Source organism: Apostichopus japonicus, chromosome 14, assembly GCF_037975245.1.
Source record: "Apostichopus japonicus isolate 1M-3 chromosome 14, ASM3797524v1, whole genome shotgun sequence".
Classification (NCBI taxonomy): domain Eukaryota; kingdom Metazoa; phylum Echinodermata; class Holothuroidea; order Aspidochirotida; family Stichopodidae; genus Apostichopus; species Apostichopus japonicus.
Genome location: NC_092574.1, coordinates 26,028,480 through 26,050,938, shown reverse-complemented (window position 1 = coordinate 26,050,938; position 22,459 = coordinate 26,028,480). Strand labels below are relative to the sequence as shown.

At 37.6% G+C, this 22,459-nt stretch overlaps 1 protein-coding gene across 2 annotated transcripts; it reads right to left on the bottom strand.

The window, feature by feature from the left end:
• Positions 1-1,151: 1,151 nt before the first annotated feature.
• On the bottom strand, positions 1,152-22,127 carry LOC139979456 (uncharacterized). 2 transcript variants are annotated; one of them, XR_011797164.1, is made up of 6 exons: positions 21,722-22,127; positions 12,395-12,548; positions 11,790-11,996; positions 10,600-10,740; positions 1,864-8,683; positions 1,152-1,822 (listed from the first exon to the last, which is right to left on the bottom strand). XR_011797164.1 is itself a non-coding variant. In XM_071990254.1 (5 exons), the coding sequence occupies exons 1-5, from the start codon at positions 21,805-21,807 to the stop codon at positions 8,207-8,209; spliced, it is 1,065 nt and encodes a 354-aa protein (XP_071846355.1). In that variant the 5' UTR covers positions 21,808-22,127; the 3' UTR covers positions 1,152-8,206. The 2 variants fall into 2 exon arrangements, 1 of the variants encoding a protein (XP_071846355.1); XM_071990254.1 differs by having other exon boundaries at positions 1,152-8,683.
• Positions 22,128-22,459: the final 332 nt, after the last annotated feature.

The window sequence follows — 22,459 nt, the reverse complement described above, 5'->3', positions numbered from 1 at the left end:
TTTCCTGTAACATGCTTTTTGCAAAATATTGAGTGGTATGAGACGTTCTTAAAGGGCACAGGCCCCGACAGAGGGATCCCCCACTTTTGAAAGTATAGAGGCAGGAATATGTTTCTGCCCGCACACATCATTTTCCATTCCATATGATTTACTGTTACTCCTGCAAATCACTCTCTCTCTCTCTCTCTCTCTTGGACGATAACAATCGGCTATTGGATCATCTACATGATCACTAAATTCATTTAAATCAATTAATTAAATTCACAATTTTGCTAAAATTGTCTGCTTTGATAGCCTATTATCCACCACCCACCCCTGCTGGATCTACTGATCTTCGATTCCGTATGGGAACTTCCTTATTCTCCATATAGTCCCCATGGAGACTATTACATTCAATTTGGTAATTTGGAACCTTTTAATTAATTTTACTAATTGTTTCACCTAGTTCTAGTAATGTACATAGTTTTAACGCTTTCTTGATGTGCAATGATTTGAACATCTTATCTATCATGGTTTTCATATTTATTTATTTTTAGTTTGACATGTGTACTCCTTTTTATAAATATGCTATATTTATACTGGTTTCAATAAATGAAAAAAAAAAATGGGTTACACACGTTCGTCTATTAAAGACGTTGTGTCATAGCGACCTCTACTTCCAATTTTCGTACACCATAACTTCGACGATTATCAACGGGACCGTTGTAGCACCATTTTCACCGTGTAAATCATTGTTTTGAAAATTGTGCATTTATGTGAGAGATGGGGGTGGGTGGGGGGGGGGGTGTGAGGGAGGGAGACAGATGCACTGAGACAACTAATTTGAAAGTAACCAAATAAGATAACGATGTTAAATATAATTGGACTTGTCAATTTTAGGGTTTCTGTATATCGACTTCACTATTGACCCAGTTTCAGTTCATTACCTTTGTGAATCATTGAGGAATCCTGGTTACCCCCAAACTTTACCAATGTCCCCTACCCTTCCTTCATTCCCCAACCGCTTTAATCAATACAGAAGATAATTCACCCTTCCATCATCATATCTATGTACCACTGGTGCAGGTAGAGGCTTCCACCATCTAGTCGAGGCATCTGCTACATTATAAACAAGAGTACAAAACTGTCAGAAATAACAAAGAGGCATGGTATTCTGTTTCTGAATTCTATTTTAATTCTGACTCTTTCTAGAATCTTCACAGAGACAACAATGAACACACTTGAGGACAAACACCAATAGATACTATGTATACTTTCAACAGAACAGAAAACCCAACAGGTAAAGTACTAACATTTAATCAGTGGCACATAATCTAAACCTTCCATTTGAGACTAACAGATTTTATCTGTGTTATAAAATGTCCACATTTCCACCCAAATCTTTCTTCCCCATTTGATATTTTGTATGATCTATTTTGCCTATACATGGAAGGAAAGCAGTGTTGATTCCAAGTCATTTAAAGCACCATTAACCCAAAGAAAATTTAGAAATTGGTTCAAACGAGATTAAAGAATGTCATTGATCCTGAATATTCATCAGAGCTTAAATTGTTTCCAGCTCCTGATTGCTCTATGCCACCTCACCCCCCCACCCCCCAATCCCTCTCATCATTCCACTCCTCATCACACCTCTACCTAACTTCGGTGGTGTCGAGAGCTAGACCAAGAGACAGTTATGTCACCAGCCCCCCCCCCCACTCCAATTTTGAAGCCTTCAGTAATAATTTGGTATATTATTATGAAAACATACAATATTCATCATCCCACATTTTTGCTGGCACCCTAACCCATGCTTCCTGGGGGCTGCAGCCTGCCCTAACTCCTCCCCCTCACAACCCCCCCCCTCTCTTGCTCTCGTTAGGCCTTCCCCTCACAACCCCCCTCTCTTGCTCTTGTTAGGTAGGAGTGTCTAACTCCTTCAGGACCTCAATCGATTAATCTGCAGACTGTTAAAAAGTCTAGACCAAGGTGAATATCTTTTGTTGGGTTCTGACCCAGTTGAAATTATAACACTAGAACGAATAAATAATAATGATAGACCCTACTAATTGGGTCATGAGAACAAAACCACCAAGCTGTATATCCATACATGAAACTTCTCAAATATAAAAAAAAAAACAATTGGAAAAGAAAATCATGCTGACTGTACATTCAATATACAACATAACTTAGAGGAGTTTACAGTTTATATACAATATTTTACATATCGGTGTAGAGAAACAATGAACCAATGTATAAAAAAAAAAGACTAAAAAAGAAAAGAAATATATATCTATGTCTGTAGACATTATTCGGATATAAGTCAGTTAATTCCCAAGTATATGAAAGCTTTCATCGGTCAAAATATTTCATCACAGAGATAGATTCTCCCCCCGAGTCATTTATTAGCAAATTGAGACTTCCAATTAGGACAAGGACGAAGAGGTCAAGAGAAATACAGGACAAGAGTTCCAACTTACGAGCAGGTATAGTGTGCTTTCTATCTTACTAAGGTCAGCCCATCAAAGACAAGGTATTTTGAAATTAAATTCCTTGAGCTTTTGTTTATGTTGTTCTTTTAATATCAAAAAGTTGTGTAACTAATTAAACGGTTTGTTGACGATGATGATGATGTAACTTGTTGTTGATGCCTGTAAACACAGCCATTGTCTGTATGTATACATGTGTTAATATTTTGTACTACAATATGGAGTGTGTATATACCAGCTTGTATTGATAAGCAGTGTTGGTTAATTTAAATATATAGGTGTCTTTGTTTTATCATAATTTGACAGGTATGGTTTGATTCACTTACATCATAGAAACTGCTGGGCACGGAGGATATGTCCATTGAACGACCATTGTTTCAATAAATTAAGTATCTTGGTAATTTGAAGATATATCAGCATATAAGATCATGTCTTGAAATGAGTTGGAAGGGATGAACACAATTAAGTTACATGCTGTAACTTAAATCCGATAGGACATTTAGCTTGAATAGTTTCATTTCAAATAATACAGAACAACAAACTTACAGACCAAAACACAAAAAAGCTGCTTTAAGATAACAGATGGGCTAAGCACTCCAAGAAACCTCAACAAGAAGCAAAGATGGAACAGAAATGAAAAGAAACAACTGAAAATGACATTTCACTGAAGACTTCAGGTAATCGACTTAAGAGGAACATTACGCTTACTACCACATAAATCTACATACTAATTACTATCCTATCCTAAAGTCAATGCAACCCATAATCCTATTAATCACAATGAAAGAGATACTTATTGCCTCCAAACACCTGGAAATGTCACAACAAGCATTTTTTTCCCTCAAATTTTGCCCCTTTGCATTTTCTTATCGAATTACGTTTTCTCATTTTCACACATCAACATATTACTTCATTACAGTAGCACTAGGATGCTAGTGATAAGTCATCAAAATGGAGAACACATCGACTTCTCCAGCCTATGACTTAGAATTGCTAGTTAGGAACCATTCTTCAAGGCTTGTGGCATCTCTAGGTCACATATCTCTTGGTGATCATACAAATGAACAAATTAAGTCAATTTCGATACAAAGATCACATAAAGTGTTATGAACCGTCGTCATTGTTTGCAGTGGTAAATACATATGCATATATGTTAATTCACATACTAGCATACATAAGAGGCCTAGTCTTAGGACAAAGTGTTATATCAAACATCCATTATTTAGTTCCTGCTTCTTATTATTCTCTCAGAAATGCCGGACATGGAGGCCAGAATAAGCAGCAATTAGGTGGAATGATACATTTCTATGAAGTGGCAAGAGGTGTTTGAAAACAATTCATTACAGAAGCTAATAGTCATACCAACAGACCAAATAGGACAACAAAAGATAAATTAACAATGAAAGCAACAGTATGCCCTAATTAACTAAAACAAAAACAAAAAACATATTATCTGGTTAAATGTAACCCAAAAGTTGAATAATGAAAACAAAAAAACTGAAATGAATTCATTTTTGAACAGTTCTGAACACAATGTACATAATGGTATTAACAACCAAGCACGACAATGCGTCATTTCTGTACAAATTGATATAATTGCTTTCGATTCTGCAAAAATAAAACTATGTTGATAGAGACTTCCTGGCCATACATATACAACTGTAAATCTTTGGAAATAATTACTGTTTTTCTAGTTGTTCATATCTTATGATGAATACAACATAGCTAATATCCTATACAAACTATACACATCCAATTATTATCCTTTTTTTTGTGTCAAATTTTTAGTAAAACTTTAAAGTATCTTCAATATTTAGTCATGTAGCATTGAATCAGAATTCCAATCTTGGTGATATTTGACAAAAAATTATCATTCAAATGTGATAAACTTTGAAGCACATAAAACCCTGTCCAAGCTTTTCCATGCCAAGATCACAAAAGTGTCAAAGAGTAGGTTCCTGAAAGGCTGCAGCATCCTGCAGCCTTGCTAAGACAATACCTTTTGTTTGATACTGATTCAGCTTTGCTGCAGGAGAGGCTGCAGGAGAGGCTGCAGTCTTGCTTAGACAATACCCATTGTTTGATACTGATTCAGCTTTCCTGCAGGAGAGGCTGCAGCCATGCTAAGGCAATACTTATTGTTTGATAATCATTCAGCATTGCTGCAGGAGAGGCTGCAGCCTTGCTAAGACAATACCCATTGTTTGATACTGATTCAGCTTTCCTGCAGGAGAGGCTGCAGCCATGCTAAGACAATACCTATTGTTTGATACTGATTCAGCTTTGCTGCAGGAGAGGCTGCAGCCTTGCTAAGACAATACCCATTGTTTGATACTGATTCAGCTTTCCTGCAGGAGAGGCTGCAGCCATGCTAAGACAATACCTATTGTTTGATACTGATTCAGCTTTGCTGCAGGAGATGTTGCTGTTGCTACAGCTTCCTATCTGACAGTGCCTGAAGGAGGAACTAGTTAAGAATTCTACTCACATCTTGCACCCCAACCTTGAGTCGGATATTAGTATTAATTACATGCAAGCCCCAACTGAATGTTTGATCAAAATACATATCAAATTTAATTTGAAATGTAACTTGAACAGTTTAAGCCATTGAGCTGCATAGTACTTGGATCTTGGCTGGGCAATATCTCTGGATTCAATGCTACAAAAACACTGCATTTTAAGTTTATCTGGCCTTATAATTTTCAGGTGGATTAATTTCAAATATAGGTTACTATCTTTTAGTAATAACTGATATACTGTTGGCACACATGCAATTGTTCCTTATAACTTTGGGAACTATATAAAACAAACTCTAACTAAAATTCTCTATTTCGCTGACAAGATGTCAATGGGCAAGATCATTGTGATCAAACTGATGTTTTTGAAAGGAAAACCATAATAACCCACTCAAATAAACGAAGAGTTAAGGATGATAGGCTAGGTCTAAAGGAACCAGTCTAGCATGGGGCTATGAAAACTATCTCAACTGGACACCACTCAATGTGTTCTGGTTTGAACGTTAACAGCCGTTCTTCATTATTCATGTATGTATCACACAATTAATATAAATCGCAATGTCCAACTCATTCAGGGATTGAAAACTAACAGACTTGCTACTGGCAAAAAAACGGTCATTTCCTAAGCATGTTTCTCTGAACATCAAAATTACTTATTAAATGGTACAAACAAAAATCATATGGTACTGTTAGATTAGCAGACGGTCGATCGTATTATCTACGATAAGCTGCTTGTGGTATTCCCCCTTGCATGGCTTGAAACCTTCATCATTTAACCAAGGTGCATTAACTTCTTACGTTACACTAAAACAGACATATTTCTCCTATTTCTTAAATCTATTTATCTCTTAATGAAAATGTAAAAAAAAAAAAAAAAAATTAGTATTAATTTTGTTGGCATTTAATGCTGATGTCTACAAACCATTACTGTGAATCACCCAGCACTGGCTTTGCCACAATACTCTGCCCTTTTTTTATGATTTTTTTTTTTTCACATTTTTTTTTCTTTTTGTAGTTTCCATATAAAACAGGAACACAATTTTTAGTATTATTTTACAACCCCTATAGAGAGGAATGGAATGTTCTTACAGTTGGATACACCCACGAGATCATATATAGAAAAGACATTATTTGGCAGTAATGCTTTATAAATATGACGTACCTTGTTTACAGTTCACTTTATATTACAAAAGATACTAGAATTGACCAAAATCCATGACTATCATCATTACCCTGACAGAGATATGGAAAGGAAGGATTCTTCCACACCTTGACATGACTGTACCTTGTTGTAGGTTAAGCAATATCACACTACAGTACTATGACTGTATACTTAAGTGTAAACAGGTTGCAGAATAGAACATTTGAGCCTCAGGAAATTGACCCCCGATTTCTAGAATGAAACAATGCACTACTTCACTACTCTTCTAGATCACACAAGGGAGAATAAATGCTGATCAGAATCGCTGCTCGCAGTTAACAGTGATGGACACCTTATTTTCCATGTTATGTCAAAAAACACCTTATGCTTTATGAGAGGTCTTGTCAAAAATCATGAGTGTGTCACCAAGCAAAGAAAGTGAAAACATTCTCCTCCCATATACTACATATTGTCAGTTTATGTGGACACTCTCACAGAGATTGACCAGCAAGACCACTCACGAAGATGCTGACTAACTGAGGGTATGCACCTCAAACAAATGTTAACCTTTTGACCTCTGGTAGGAAATCAAAAGCATCCTCTTATTTGTACACATACAGGATATGAGTAGGAACTTCAGAAACCTTCCCACAGCTGTTAGCCGTTACACCTCGCAATCCATGGCTTCGATTCAATACTGAGTTAACCGGATGACTAAGAATTGACAACTTCCAATCATTAAGTCATCTAACAAAAATTATACTTGTCAATGACATAGCCCCACTACTACATATGGAGGGGGGGGGGGGGGGAAGCTGTGCACCAGAAAATCATTGACATGAATGTGCAGTACTACACCTGGTGACTGAAATGACCTAATTATGATCATGCCTTTAAGACAACCTAAAGGAAACCTAAAGAGGTGATATGTTATTCTAATTTTGTCTTATGGGATATCCTTGTTCTCACATTGCCATTGGTAATCATTTCAAGGAACCTACAAAGTGAGACAACAAAAGATTGGCTGATGTCACCAAACTTGAGTAAAAGATAGCCCTTACTCAGGCTGCTATGCAATAACAACAATGTCAACACACACGGTATTTTTTGTCTCTTTCAAAAGTTAAATATCACATAAATGTGTGTATGACATATCTTCAGGGTTTGGTATTATACTTTCAGTCTGGCAGTGATGTGTAACAAAGAAAGAAGACTAAAAACGGTCCTTACAATAAAAAACTTGGGAATTAAGCCACTAAGGAACATAGTGACTGTGGGGCTAAACTTAAACTGATTCCGTCCTTCCTTACTGGAACAACGCATGATGATGCATCAGCAATGAAATGCTAAACTAACAGCAGATTGGACACAATATGCCTACTTTATACTGAAAAACTGAAAATGTATCATGAAAGGCAATCAATTGCTCCTTGATGCCACCCTGCTACCCCCTTGCCTATATCATTCCATCAAACTCTTTTTGAATTTTATTAGCTCTATCTTTAACTCCCTCATCACTGACTGACAGTGGTAATGAGCTGACAATCACCGCCAATTTCCAGCTCTGTAATTAGAATGAACCGTGTCACCATATACGGTCTGGTTAAATCCCTGTCTTACTGTTAATATTGCACAATGCCACCATTTCCTATCACAGTTCTTTGTACACCTCTGATATGATGTTCATTTGTTTAGGGGCCATCTGCCACTTACATGTTTGTTTCTTTGAAACTAAACATTCAAGAAGAAGGGAAAGAAAGGGTATAAGGACCACATAACATGGTTTCAAAGTTGGATGGTCCACAAAAAGTGATCATTTTTTCATGGCAAAATGAAGATACAGGAAAACGGGAGAGTCGATCTGATGAGACTCCTTGAGCTCTACCAGCCATGCAAAAATTATAGGGTGCTGAATGAAGGGGAAGGGGGGAGAAAACAGCCCTTTTGAATAATACCCGTATCGCAAGTTGCTTCCAGACTTTAGGAAAAGCTGTTAGGACACCGACTGTACGGAAAGGATTTCATGAATAAGTAAAATATACAAAGGAAGGTCTACCTAAGATACGTGTGACCGCAGGTCATCATGACACAGTTATACTCGTCGGTCGAGTGGTCAACATGTGAAGCGGGTGAACCAGTTGGACTTTTATCCTCTGTCGGTCATTACCGGCATCGTGCACGCTAGCTTCTATATCCTCTACTTGACGGATCACTCTTATACTGCCCTCGGGTTCTCCCTCCTCCATCTCCCGTCTCTCGTCCTCTGGAGTTGGAGTAGGATTGGGCGTCTGGACCGGTGTGGCTCCCTCTACGTGTCTTATGGCTTTGTAGATGGTCTCTAGGTTTTGTCTGATAGCTGCCGTGGTGGTAGGTTGTGTACAGCTGACGATGGTGGCGGTGTTGTTCACACCGGCCGAACAACTCTCCAGGGCGGCTGCCGCAGCGGCCAGGGTTTGCTCCTCCAATTGGAGCCGTTCTCTTTCTTGAATTTCTTCCAGTCTGTATTCTCTGGTAGATTTGGTGGAATCTTCTACTACGACTTCCTCTTTGACTTGTATCTGTGCAAAGATAACAAAGATAATGGTCAACTCAAGATAAGAAACAAAAACATGGGTAAAGCTCACAAAATGTTTGAAGAGAGTTGGAAGACTGACACTAGTGATAAAGATAGTTGTCGAGAACGGCATTAGTTGTTGATAATAGCTTGTACACTGAAGCAGATAGACAATACTCTAAACTGTCATTCATTTGAAGGCTGGCTTGTATTAACATGTGCGTGGAGGGAGGCAAAGGATAAGGAGAGCTGTGAGTAACATGTTTGGAAGCTTCATCACAAACAAGTTGATGATTAATCCTTATTCTATGTTTTTGGTCCTAGTCTGGTGGAAAAAAAGTCACAGATAGTGCCTTGGGGTACACTGTCTTGACTTTAACGCCACAGTACAGCCCTGCCAACTAGTGGAAAATTAAACACCAACTGTAGCGTGTACATGCAGCTTTAAACAAGAATCTCACATACAAACGAACACACTCAAAGGGGCAATCTCTACAAAAGTTATCATTTGGCACTGTGCCATTCAACCGGAGAGATTCAACCTAATTGCCAGTCTCTGGGTGGCCATTTACTTTCCCCGTCACAGAGAGAAGCTAGCTCTAAAATTAGCATAAATTTGCGATTGTTAAGGAGACCTGATTCTAGGCTAAGAATTTCACTCAGTTTATCCATGATATAAGAACACTTTCATGACCTTCGAACTAGAACGCTCCATGATCCAGTAGAAGAACTTTTGACATTTCATTGTATGCTAAAATAAAATCGGCTGACTTTGACATTGTGTTATAAGAAATAGTTTGACAGCTTACACCGTCAAATGCTACCATTTTGTATTCCCACATTAATGAGAGTCTCTACAACCTTCCATTTCTGTGATTGAGGTGGTGGGGGGGGGGAGGGAGTGTTTAGGACCTGGTCATGGTATGGTGGCTTAGAGCGCAAGGCCCTCCCTGTGTAAAAGCTACACAAGCTAGTTTGCATTGTCACACACGATCAAAAATATAAGAGATAACTGTACATCAAGGGTAATCCTTCTTCTTTGTAGTTATGTCAAACTGAATGTAGGGCTAAGGCTTCTAAAGTACTAATTACTGGCCCTCTCTGTCATGAATATATTTTACATTATTTTCACTGAATAATGTACTTCTTACATGGGTGACAGCATATATACTTTTACAGTGAAACCTTTGAATGTCATATTAGTATGAAACAACACTACATCCGTCACAACGATGAAATGTTTATTCCTCGCTCATGTAAACTTACTTCCTTTAATCCAGACAGGGATATCCACTTAGGAGTCTACTAGGCTGCTAGTACTATATGCAACTGTTTCAGGGTTGCCCGAGCATAACCAAACCGTCTTGATTTATGATGTTCAACAAACTGTTTACTTATTAGTTTACATATGAGCGAACACAACCTGTTTTTGAATGCTTTTCAAAACACATTGTGTGCTTCAAAGGTGGTGTAACCCATTCCCGGTGATAAATGGTAATGCAAGATTTGAAAGATGTTTACAAATGGAAGGAAAAATTTCCCGAATTATATTCCATATACAGATAACCAACTGTTTTACGCGGTTGATTCCCATTCAGATTGCTCATTGACAAAAATCAGTTCACAAGTTAAACTTGTTTCAAGTTTGCCTAGGTATTGCTTTCATCATACTGTGAAATGTTTGCAATGTTCAAAAGTCTTAATACTTTTAAGGATTTGACCAACCCACCGGTCATTTCGACAAAATGTTGAGCGTGGTGCATTTTCTATTCACAAAAACAAAATACTTCTCGCCAACGGCATTGGCAAGCATATTTGTGAAGGCCTGATGGTTACTTTATACAACAGTTGCCATAGCTACTGATAAACAACTGTTTCTATCGTTACGAAGGCAATTTGCCAATGACTCCTCCTCCTCACCTGTCTCGTCAGCTGTTTGAGCTTCTCCGGGTAAAACTTTGCCTCTAAGACCCTGTTTTTATCCTCCAGCACTTTGCGATACTGACGTTCTCTGTCCAGCTGAGACCGCAATTCCAGTATGCTCTTCTGCATTTCTTCCATCTACACAAAAAACAGCAAAAAACAAGAAAAGTTTAGAAATTTTCTAATTCCCACCAAAGGTACTGAAAATAAAACCCAACAACTACGTACAATGGGTTGGGTAATAATCCAATAACAACATTTCACAGAATTCAATGCATACTGTAGGTGGTCTCATCTGTGACATCAAACAATGTTTATTTTCCTTTTATGACTCTTAGATGGAATGACAAACACATTTCACTCATCCTGAATATGCCCCAAATTTGATCCAGACTAATGCTCAATGAAAATGTATGCTTCAAAGTTCCACTTAGCCCATTCTGACAGCAACCTACAGTTGGCTACCATCATTTAAATATGCATTTTGGGGTTTGTTTCTAAATTTGTTTTATTCTGACCAAGCCCTGCCAGATTCTTGACAATAGCACACTACTCAAAAATACACAATTATGTTTCTTGATGATCAATTTTTCCCATAATAATTAATGCATACATTTTTCCATAGCAAGGTCTCCCCACCCCCCCTTCTTGACTTACTAATCCAATCCTCAGAGACGGCTAAATTATTGTTCAGGACAACCAAAAAAATACCTTGCTCAAGGGAGAAACAGTCAATTTGGTTGTTTGACCTTCGTTGATTATGTCCTGAGATAATTATCCAACCTTTCTGATCAGATATCATAAATTGAATACATCCACAAATACTCTGCCAAACGTCATATTTAATCAGCTCTATCTAGGCGGGCATTTTGTAAGTGTTATTACACTAAATCAAGTTATATTGAAGCCCTTGCATATATGACTACTGTATTTACTGAATAAAGCTACTTGTCCACACACATAAATTATGTCATTAGATAACCTGCAAAAGAATAATTTGAAACCACCCAGGATACCATGTGCTCCAATTCAAATATGTTTTCTCTGACCCAGTAGGCTGTAAGTTGAACTGGATTTGGATCAGCAAGGGGGAGCTTTTAAAGGCAGGAAATATTCCTGTAGATCCTTTACTTGCACTAGTTAGGATAATATGAAGATATAAATATATTTCACTAGTACGAACTTACGCTAGACTCTTCCATGCCCTCTGGACTTCCGATGCCCTCATCCATCATACTGTCGTTACGTTTCCGCTTCTTGACCCCCGGGGAGTCTGGATCCATCTCCCCACCCTTTCGAATCATTCTTTTCAAGCCAGCGATTTGATTTAGTAGCTGTGTCTTCTCCTGCTCCAGTCGGTAGATCAGGTTGGTCGTCTGCTGCAAGATTGCTGCCTGCATAGCAACGGAAAAAAACACAGAGCAATGAATACATAATTTACAAATTAAGTATTCCAATGATATCTCCAAAAAAAATGGTTTAATCATATCTAGAATCAAAATTACGAAAAGCATCTAAAATAGTTGCAATGTTTCGCAGATTGACGAGCGTTTTTTGCGCAGATTGAACCACATTTTTATAGCTAGAATTTAGTGTCTAACCTTCACCACTTAGGTAAAAACTGATCTTTGGCAATATAGAGACACATAGCAGCACCATCATGACTTGCTCACATCTTTAAACACTTAGGGTCGTTCCGAGAAGAACAATGGTCACTTCTCTGAATGACCTATGTGCTCTATGTGTCGTAACCAAGCATATAGGCTGAGATGCCTCGTATTAATCCACTCACCTTGCTTAATTTCTCTCCATCTGGTATCGGCAATAAGTTGCGAAGAGACTGGAAACCAGCATTGATGCTCTGCATACGCCTGCGTTCATTGCTGTTGGCGATTTCTCTGCGAACACGTTTTTCTTGCTCTTTTACATTTGGTGGTGAAGAGGACCTGCAAAATATGAAATAAACTTGATTGAAGACATTGTTATGACCAAGTTATTGTTAGATCCAGCATCTGAAGGAAACCCTATGGCAAATAAACATTCTTCCCCCTCCCCACCCCCCCTGCCTCTCCCCAATTTCATATATACAGTAGCGACAGTGCTGTTTCACTTTTAATAAAAGTTAAACATGTTGCTTTTTTGGACCAATAGCTTTGCACACCTAGCTATCAGCACACGTAACCTTCGGAGGGAAAGTCCCACCTTCTGTTGAACTAACGAAACTAAGTACAGAACGGCAAGTGAAAGCTTAGTTGAGACATGAAAGTTCACACATTTCCGAGAAGAACAATGTAAACTGAACCAAGGCGCGCACTGTGTACAAATCAGATCAAGATTATGAATTACATGTGAACTTCTTGTACAGACTGAATTCAATTCTTGCTTTCGATCTCCATCCTTTGGTTTATCATGAAAGTGTACATGAAGACACCTGAACAATCCACCAACTGTTCAATATAAAAATTCCAAATTTTGCAGTGACCTGTCCAAATATGATGAATTTAAACATGTATTATTTAACTGCTCTTATTTTAATTCCAGAATTCCCAGCGTACAACGCCGCAACTTAGAAGGCTACAAAAACAATCTAGCTGTTTAAGTTTACGAAAAGTTAATCAAGATCTTCCTTCATCTGGCCACCTTTGAGAAAATCGGAATCATTTCCATTTTACTTCACGTTGCGGTAAATGCCTTCTAATCAACTCAGATCTCAAAAGTCAAATAAAGTATTCCTACAAAGATCCTTGCTAGAATGCTAGTACTAAGTAGAGATACAGCTGTTAGCTTACAAGTAGCTCTCCAGTCTCTCTTCAACGCAAACCTCCCAACAGTATAGATCTTTCAAAGTAACAAAATGAACCACTTTTGAACCATTCATTGTTCGAGAAACATACAGCCAGAGTAAAGAACCCCTCAGTGGTTACTTGCCCTGACAGTATATGAAGAACAAGCTGTCAAAAAGTGGAATTATTCTAATATATTCTTTATAAATATCTTGCAGAATGTTATATGATGGAACTACTACTTGGGAAATCCTGATTCTTCTAAGTCATCTTTTGTTTAGGGAAGGATTATAAACACAAAACAGTCAACAAGATCATTATCAGTGACCCAATAGCTCTAGGAACCAGTTTACTCCCTGGAGATCATAGCAGTTATGTCAAGTTTGTCATTAACGCTATAACATGAAATCTGCCACCAGAATAAACATCCCATTTCTACCAGTTTGAAAATATTGTGACAATTTCTGTCACTACATCTACAGATGATCAGATAATGGTTGACCTATTGTTCAGGTCAACTGGTGGAAATTGATAAACTGACTTCAGCTTACTGCCTGTATTTAGTTGTCAGAAATCACCTTTTAATGGTACTTTGCAAATCTTCAACCTCTTGGTTAGCTGAAATTAGATATTTTCCTTCACTTTAAAGGTAGCCTCTATAGGCCCCAAATTATAGCACAATATAGTATAATTGCTAGAAGTTTTCAAGAGTACTTTCCCGGCAGTCTTTACTCTCCAAATTGTTCTCAGACATTTTTAAGGAACACACAAGATGACTGAATGACCCAGTGAGGAAAATTTCCTCGAAGGTTGAATATAATCAGTTTAAGAATTTTGACCATTTAAGGTGACCATATTCGAATATCTAGCATATCTGGGGCTAATACGGCATATTTATGTACAATAGGAGCACAAAAGGACAATGTCATGGCCACAGCCACAAAATACAAATGTTATAATTTTTTGGTGGATTCTACAATCCCTATGTAGTGATGATTCATAATATTTCATATTGGTAGCAGGTTTGCTTTACTGTGTGGGACCATGGATTTGACTTTGCATAGGTTTGTTTTATTGTATGGGACCATGGATTTGACTTTGCACATGTTTGTTTTACTGTGTGGAGCCATGGGTTTGACTTTGCACAGGTTTGTTCACTGTGTGGGGCCATGGATTTGACTTTGTACCTGGTTTGGTTTACTGTGTGGGGCCATGGATTTGACTTTGCACAGGGTTTGGTTTACTGTGTGGGGCCATGGATTTGACTTTGCACAGGGTTTGGTTTACTGTGTGGGGCCATGGGTTTGACTTTGCACAGGTTTGTTTTACTGTGTGGGGCCATGAGTTTGAGCTTGCACATACATTGTGTGTTAATGTAGCATTTGACAATGAGCCAACGAATTACTGGATTGATCTACCAATGAAGCAACTGTGTTAACTGTAGGTCATTCCCGGTTGAGGGATTTTACTGCATCAATTGAGTCAGAAGTTCAAGGTAGTAATCACATGATTAATACAAACATGTGCTTGGCACGATGTTAGCTGTGCTATCTGCGTGATGGTATCGATTCAAATGGTTGCCGACACATTATGATTTAGCCTCACATGATAAAAAATTGAGCGTTTCTATAAATAGATCTGTTTTCTCATATTGGGGTTTAAAATGACCTTCACAAAATATAACGATGCAAGTTAATCTTTTTTTTTTCCTTTTTGGATAGGAAAATAAGGGCTTTGTAAGGCCTTAACTTGGCAAGATAATTTTAGTACACAAGTGTGTAAATGTTGTTTCTACTTCCCGGAAATACACTACGACAAAAAGTGGTGACCACTGACCAACTGAATGATCACAATTCTTAAAAGCCAGACCCTCGACTTCGACTATAGATGACCCCGATATACTGATCTCATAACTGAAATTTTTCAACTGACAGCTTAAATCAATTCTTTTTTTTCCTTTGTATTTGCTTGCTTTGTTTCTATTTTCCTTTGTTAAGGGCTTAAAATTGTTTGTATTAGGCACTATATAAATGTTAATTATTATTATTATTGTTATTATAATTGCACAAAAGGCATAAGGTGCATACTGTAGGTCCGTGACATTGACAATTATACACAAAAATATTGTAAATATACAAATCAGGTACAATTTTGACTACCATAAAACACAAATTACCCTCACTACCAAGTTGAAAATTCATCATGGAAGGGACCCCTTGCGTACCCCCTCCTCGGTTTCTCCCAATCATTGGTGGTAATCCGGACTACACTCTGATACAACCTTGACAAAGTCAGGAGAGCCATCTGCAGGTTTTCACAGTACTGACAGTTACTCAAATGTCACCATCTTTTGATACTTCTTTTAAAAAAGGTCACCCAACAAACAGCCTGAGCAAGAAATTCACACAACCTCATCCACCACATCTAAACCCCCGTCCCGCCCTCACATTGACACTGTCACCATGGGATCATGGATGGCCATGATGGGGTGTTCATGATGGTGTCACGTCAGGTGAGTTGTCACAAGTCCCCTTTTTACCTTCTGCTACTGTACTGTATACAGAGCTAAATTAAACATCTCAAGTACTGTAGTAGTACTGTACTGTACTTAAGCAGGGTGTATCCCCTTGCTTGCAGTGTGTACACTACTAGTCCATTGACAACAACAGTGCATGCCACAAATTTATTCATGCACTGCACTTTTGTAGGTCTTATTGACCAGAAATACCAACCTTTGAAAAGAGGTATTATTGGCACAATGCTAAAGAAACTTGGCCAATAATCCATGGATTGACTGTGTGAAAAGGACTTCATGGAGAGTGGGTGTAATGTGGTTTCCATTAGCTGGAAATTGCCAAGGCAAGGTTAATTTCTGCAACAGCTGGGCTCATCAGACACACTTTACTGGACTTGTAGCTGTTCTTAGAAGCCAGAGAGCCATATTTCTTTTGGATATTAATTTATTTCCACCCTACTGTACCTTCCCCCTTCCTCACCCTGTGAAATCCCTAAACCTCTCTTCCCCAACCCAACAAAATAAGCTAATTCAGGTAAATTACCCGTGGTATTAAAGATGATCAGTATTACCCCACAATATGCTATTCAAGTCAAGTTCTGGTCACCCACGCTCAAATTTTAACATGCACTTTTAATGCCTAGCTAATGTAATGTGGTGCTATGTGTCAAGAATAATAGTCATATGTCCATGTATCTGAGATTTCTGCAATACATTCTATAAAACCTGGAAAGTTTTCCCCTTGAAATTAATATTATTCTGACATGGGAATGATTAGTGATAGTACATGAAAATAAGGGGACCGTCCCCAAAAATATGGGACGTATGGTCACCTCGCTGTAGTATACAGGGCCCGTAGAACTACTAAGTTCAAATCAGAAAACCACTTTCCAAATGAAATTTGGGTACCATCAAGCTATGTTCCTCATTGCATCACATTATAATCATGTTAATTCCAGGTGTAGTATACAGCTACTATAACCAAGAACAAGAATACAACACCATGTTTTAAGGTAAATGTACTATGTATGATACAAGTTAACCCTGCAAGATTTCAACCTATTGGAAAGAGCATGCACTCGAGTACAGGCAACATAATATCGTCTGAGACTGAATGACTTAAAATACTGTTCAAGTGTGTAACCTTGGTGTCATGAATGACACAGTGGTGGGCTTATTGTTTTTTGTTTTCAGTTGTTAGTTGGAGCAATCTGTGTAATAAGTGTAAATAAGTGAAAGAGTAAACAGACATTTTCTGGCCCAGCTGAGTACAGATAGCAGATTAGTAATGATTATTTAACTTTCAGTCTGTAGATATATCCCTTGTTAGTTGTTACTTGTTACCAGAGCCTGCGAGGTACAGTTATATTGCTTATATGGTTCAGCGTTGTAGCATTTAGAATAACAGTATATCGTGAGAAAGGGTAACAAAATAGTATATCCGTTTCTTTGTGTTTGTGTCTTCATTGTGAATTTGTGAAGACCTGACTCAGCAGTTGTTATAACATATTAAGCATTGAACCGCTTGGACCTGGAGACAATTTTATCCTGTCTTGAGGCTTAGGGACACCTGGTACAAATATTGCAGACCCATCATCTTTATATCCCTGACACAAGGAAAGAAGGGTCAGAAGTATGAAGTGTGCTGATTACCTACTGTACCTACAAAACAGGGAATCCTCAAAGGACATTCTAAACATTTGAACCGATTTCTTCAGGCAGCTTCATAATAACTCAAATACACCAGCAGCCGTTCTAATGCCTTTCCACAGTTGGAATATATCATCTAAGCTTTACTGCTCATTCAGCACACAAAGCCACATTAATTTGCTTGCTTTCAGTTTTGAGAAAATCTAATTTTCCCAGTCCCACCAGTTACTGTAGGCTGCTGATTGAGGTTCTCCTGTCCCTTCGACATTTGTTTTCATCCACACCTGCCTGGGCCAAATTAATCCACAATGTCAAAAATTATGTGTTGTCAATGTAATTACTGTAAATATCTAAATTGCACTGAGGTGACTGGGGAAAGTATAAACATTGCCAGCAAGTCAGTTGTTCAAGATCTTCACATAAATTTGCTTGCACTGACCAACACAAGTAATGTCCACTTTAAACTTTAATTGCTAGTAAGGTAAATTTCAAATCAGCTGCCTGGGTGATACTTGTTGACCTGTCCTAGATAAATAGTAGAAAAAAATAGCAGTGAAACCTTTTGACAGTGTAAATAATAAAAGGGACAAGGGAAATCATTTTACTCCTCTGCTCTATCTCTCTAAACATTGTTTCAGTTTAAAAATAAATAAACAAATAATATATCAATAAAAAATCCCTACAAACTTATAAAAAAAAGGGCCATTATTCCCAGGAGTTTTGTGTTTGAATTAAAATTACAAATACAGTACTGTACACGTACAGTGCTTAGTTCATTTGCCAAGCTTCCTTATCCAGCCAGTACCATTAAATACCAGATGTATGTATTCCATACTTGTTAGACCTCCGAGATCCAGGTGCGTTTAAAACCGAGTGGCTAATCATCAGTGCAGACGTATTGACATTTAAGCTCGATCAAACAACGAATGCTTTCTAAATTGGAAACTATTTTAGACTAGTAACACTTACAGCGGCAAACTAAAAATAAGAAGCTTCAACACCTCTTGAATTCAGTTTCAATAGCCAGGGTTTCCTCCTCCAGTACAGAACCAAAGAATGCTCCCAGAGAAGGTCTCCAATATCATGGAAACACTTGCAAGAACGTGCAAAACACTCAAATCACACGGAAATGGTAAAGGCTGGTCCCCAGGAAAACACACTTCATTTGGGGAAGGGTGGAGGGAAATAATCATGTGGAAAATTAAACTAAACAGCCTTAATAAATGTATCATTACTTTGGTCAAAAATGTTCAGAAGTGTAACATTTTTCTAATTGAGATCTTTTTCTCTCCATATAATTTAGTAAGTCTATTCAGTAATTTGTTTCAAATCAAACAATTTTCTTTCCTGGATATACAACCTGTATGCAAACTAGCTACATGTATCTTACACTGTACATATAACCCAACCCAACCCAACTACAACAGATGAAATCTCATTGTATGCTATTTACATTCAGCACCCAGCATAGTTTACAACAACAACATACTAGGAATTGGTTTGGCAATGTTATAGTAATGTAATATACCATATGATTTGTTCTGTGATTCACACCATAACAACTCAGTTTCCATATTTTGAGACCTTGATAAAATTTGTTTTTCTTTTTCCTTTTAAACTATACACTAACCCTTCCTTTGCAATGCCATTCAGTACTGCACTGTACACAGGCCGTCTATGTACTGTAGTATGTTACGTTTTACACACAGCTTGTACACTGGGGCTGTTTTGATCTGTGAATGTTATTTACATCAACTCACATATAAACCCTGTCTGTTATAATGGAACACTCTGTCTGTATTGATATGAATATTTATAGGCCCAGTGAAGTTGGCATGGTGCCAACTTCCTGGCAAGCTGCCAAAAGGTGAGGTTCTAATCATGCAGTTGTTTCCAGACTGTTCGATTGCAGGTACTGCCTTGGTTAAGTCATATGGATGTAACAGTTTCAAGTATATATATAGAAATGCCCACAATAGCAATAAATTTTACAACGTTGGCTAAAGTAAATTGTAAACAGTCTTCCAAAATTTGTCAACACAATGTAGCAATTTGCATTTGAAGACCAGTTGCAGCAGGTAATAATGAATATTGCATGTGCCTTAGGGACATCATTTAACACTTACAAATTTCATACCCCTTTTGACTTGATTAATGGATGCTCTTTCTTCTGTTACTGTTTCTTACACTACAGCTGAAGTGATACAATTGAAAAATACAGTCATATCTTAGGAAATGCTGAGATATTGAACAATTGTTTTGTAAATGTCAGCTGTCTCTCTTCATCTTCTTATTTTTTTTTTTTTTTGATCTATGAACTTGCAATTTACAAACTAAAGGCAGCCATTTCTAGGATTACTTCCTGAAAAACATTGATAAAGTCCAAATAAGTAAAGAGCTATGTATGCTTCTGTGCACTTCATACTGTACTATTGGGATTGCATCATATGGGACTGTCCCTATGAGTGGATGAAATCATCAGAATGTTTTCAATTGCTCATGCAAAATTGAGGATATAATCTGACACAATGGCTATTCCTGGCTTGAAGGATGGATAAACAAACTGCTGTCAAATTAATACAAGTTTTTAGACTCCAAATAATCCACTGGTTGACAAAGTACAAAGAAAGCAAAAAATACTTTGACACTTAGATGTGGGAATAAATGCAGACACCTTTTTGTGGTGTAAGCCATAGTTTCCAAAGGGCATAACTGCAGGGGCAGGGAGGGGGGGGGGGGGCGGAGGAGTCCACAGCTACAGACGAATACATTGGACAGATCTTGTCTACTCAACCTAAGGTATTAAACACAAAAAGGTCTGACAACTGATTGTTTCAAAGATAAATGTTTCTAATCATTCTAGATCTTATCATTTGTCTTTCTAAAGGATGAAATCAAAAAGCTTAGAAGACTGGTAATGGCTAGAAATTTTCTTTCCCCCATACACCCCCCCCCCCTCCCGAAATACTAATCCCAATTCTACTAGTCTAATAGACTATGGCAATTAAAAAGCACTTTTTGTTCAGCTTCCCAATACTGTATTTTTTACATTATTTAAAAGTTTCTAGAAAAATGTGAAATTGGGATTTGAAACACATTTTACAGCTCTATTGTGTAAAGTTAATTATCCATAACATCCAGAAAAATGTAAAGCCTGGACTCATAATCATGCATAGAGTGGACTACTGTGGTCTAAAATACATTTCATATTATGAACTAGCAAGCCAACAAGAATGTAATGGCTCTGCAAAATCTCCATGGACAAGAAACCACCATCCCGGATGTTTTGAATTTTGTGTTACTTGATAAACTTGTCTTGCAACAGCTGATATTTGGCGCGGTACGAAACGTTCCCGCGTTTACTCATAACATCGAGACGTCTATTCCGCTTCACTGTCTAGCTCATTTACATATTGCCCGCCTACGCATTTTTCTTCACTGGCTAACAACGAATTGTAAAGATTTAAATGGATCAAAAATTATTTTAAAAATATTGCACGAAAGAAGATGACACAAACTTCGTTGATGTATCACACATTTCCATTCCCACCATATTCAAATTACAAGAAATACGTTCATCCAGACGAACATCCCTTAAATAAGGTAAATCGGACGACCAGACAACCATGTGTGCACAATCGTAAACAAACCACGCCTGAAACGTATTCAGCATGCACAAAATAGACAGCCTTGTAAACGACGAAGCACACAGAAACGCTTCAAGATTATCGTTCATATCCCACATTTATTTAGCGTTTCATACTAAAAACATGCTGTAAATGAATGAAAATGAAATTTTACGCCTACTAAGAGTAAGTAATGCTGATGAGATAGGCTATTTGCAATGATTTGCTCACCAGGAGAAACACAACATTCGAATCAGCTGATCGAGGGTTGCTCGCTAACTATCATGACACGTGGTATACCTAGGCCAAGTGATTCGAGTATTATGTCGTTTTCTCCTTTACAGCAAAGAATTTTTATGAAATTTCCGCATCCTATTTCATTTAATTTATTGCAAATCTACCGTATTGTATAGGAGCATGGGAATATCTCTTAGAGAGAAGAAGAGTTGAGCAAGCTGCGAGCACAAACAAAGAACTATCCTACTGGAGTTAGACCTAGTAACGTTAACGTGAGTCCAACAAGAGACGTGTAAAACCTTCCTTACCTTTCTTGGGTTATAACAACTTCATTTGAAGCGTTCAGAGTCACCGGAATCATATCATGATCCATGCCAGGTATAAAGACAGCCATTGGGATAAATTACACTCAAGGAGTCCGACGATAGAAAGCTTGAAAGTGGAATAACTGTAGTGTTTTGTGATGATGAGCTAGAACACGGCGTGGTCAAAACACAAATTACGAGAACATGTGTGGCGGGAATCAGCTGTAACGATCAGCTGCTCACTAAGTCCGTTCTACGTAATGAATACTATTGTTACAGGATGAGAGGTGAAAGCTTCGAGACTTTCCGGAACCTACTTTAATAATTATTAGGCAAATATTTAATGCTCAGATCTCAAGATATACACCTTAAATACAAAATATATCAAGTTTATTTCCTGTTTAGTGGATCTATATTAGCTATAGGAACGATTATTTGTAGTAAGATGCTCTCAGTCTCATTAATCAGCTGACAGTATGTAATAGAGCAGGTGCGGGGAAATTCCAATAAGGGGACTTAAGAGAATTTTTTATTCAATCAACATAACAAATAAGCAATTCTACAACTATGTTTGTATGGTTTACAATAATTATGCTGATATATATCACTTGGCTATATTAAAATTCAAAAAGTGTAAAATAAAGGCAATTAGTACATAATGTAAAGAAATATTTATCAAAGCTTTGAAGATCAACGTAGTATTCTTCATGTTTGTGTTGCTAGTGATGCTTCATGAATGGT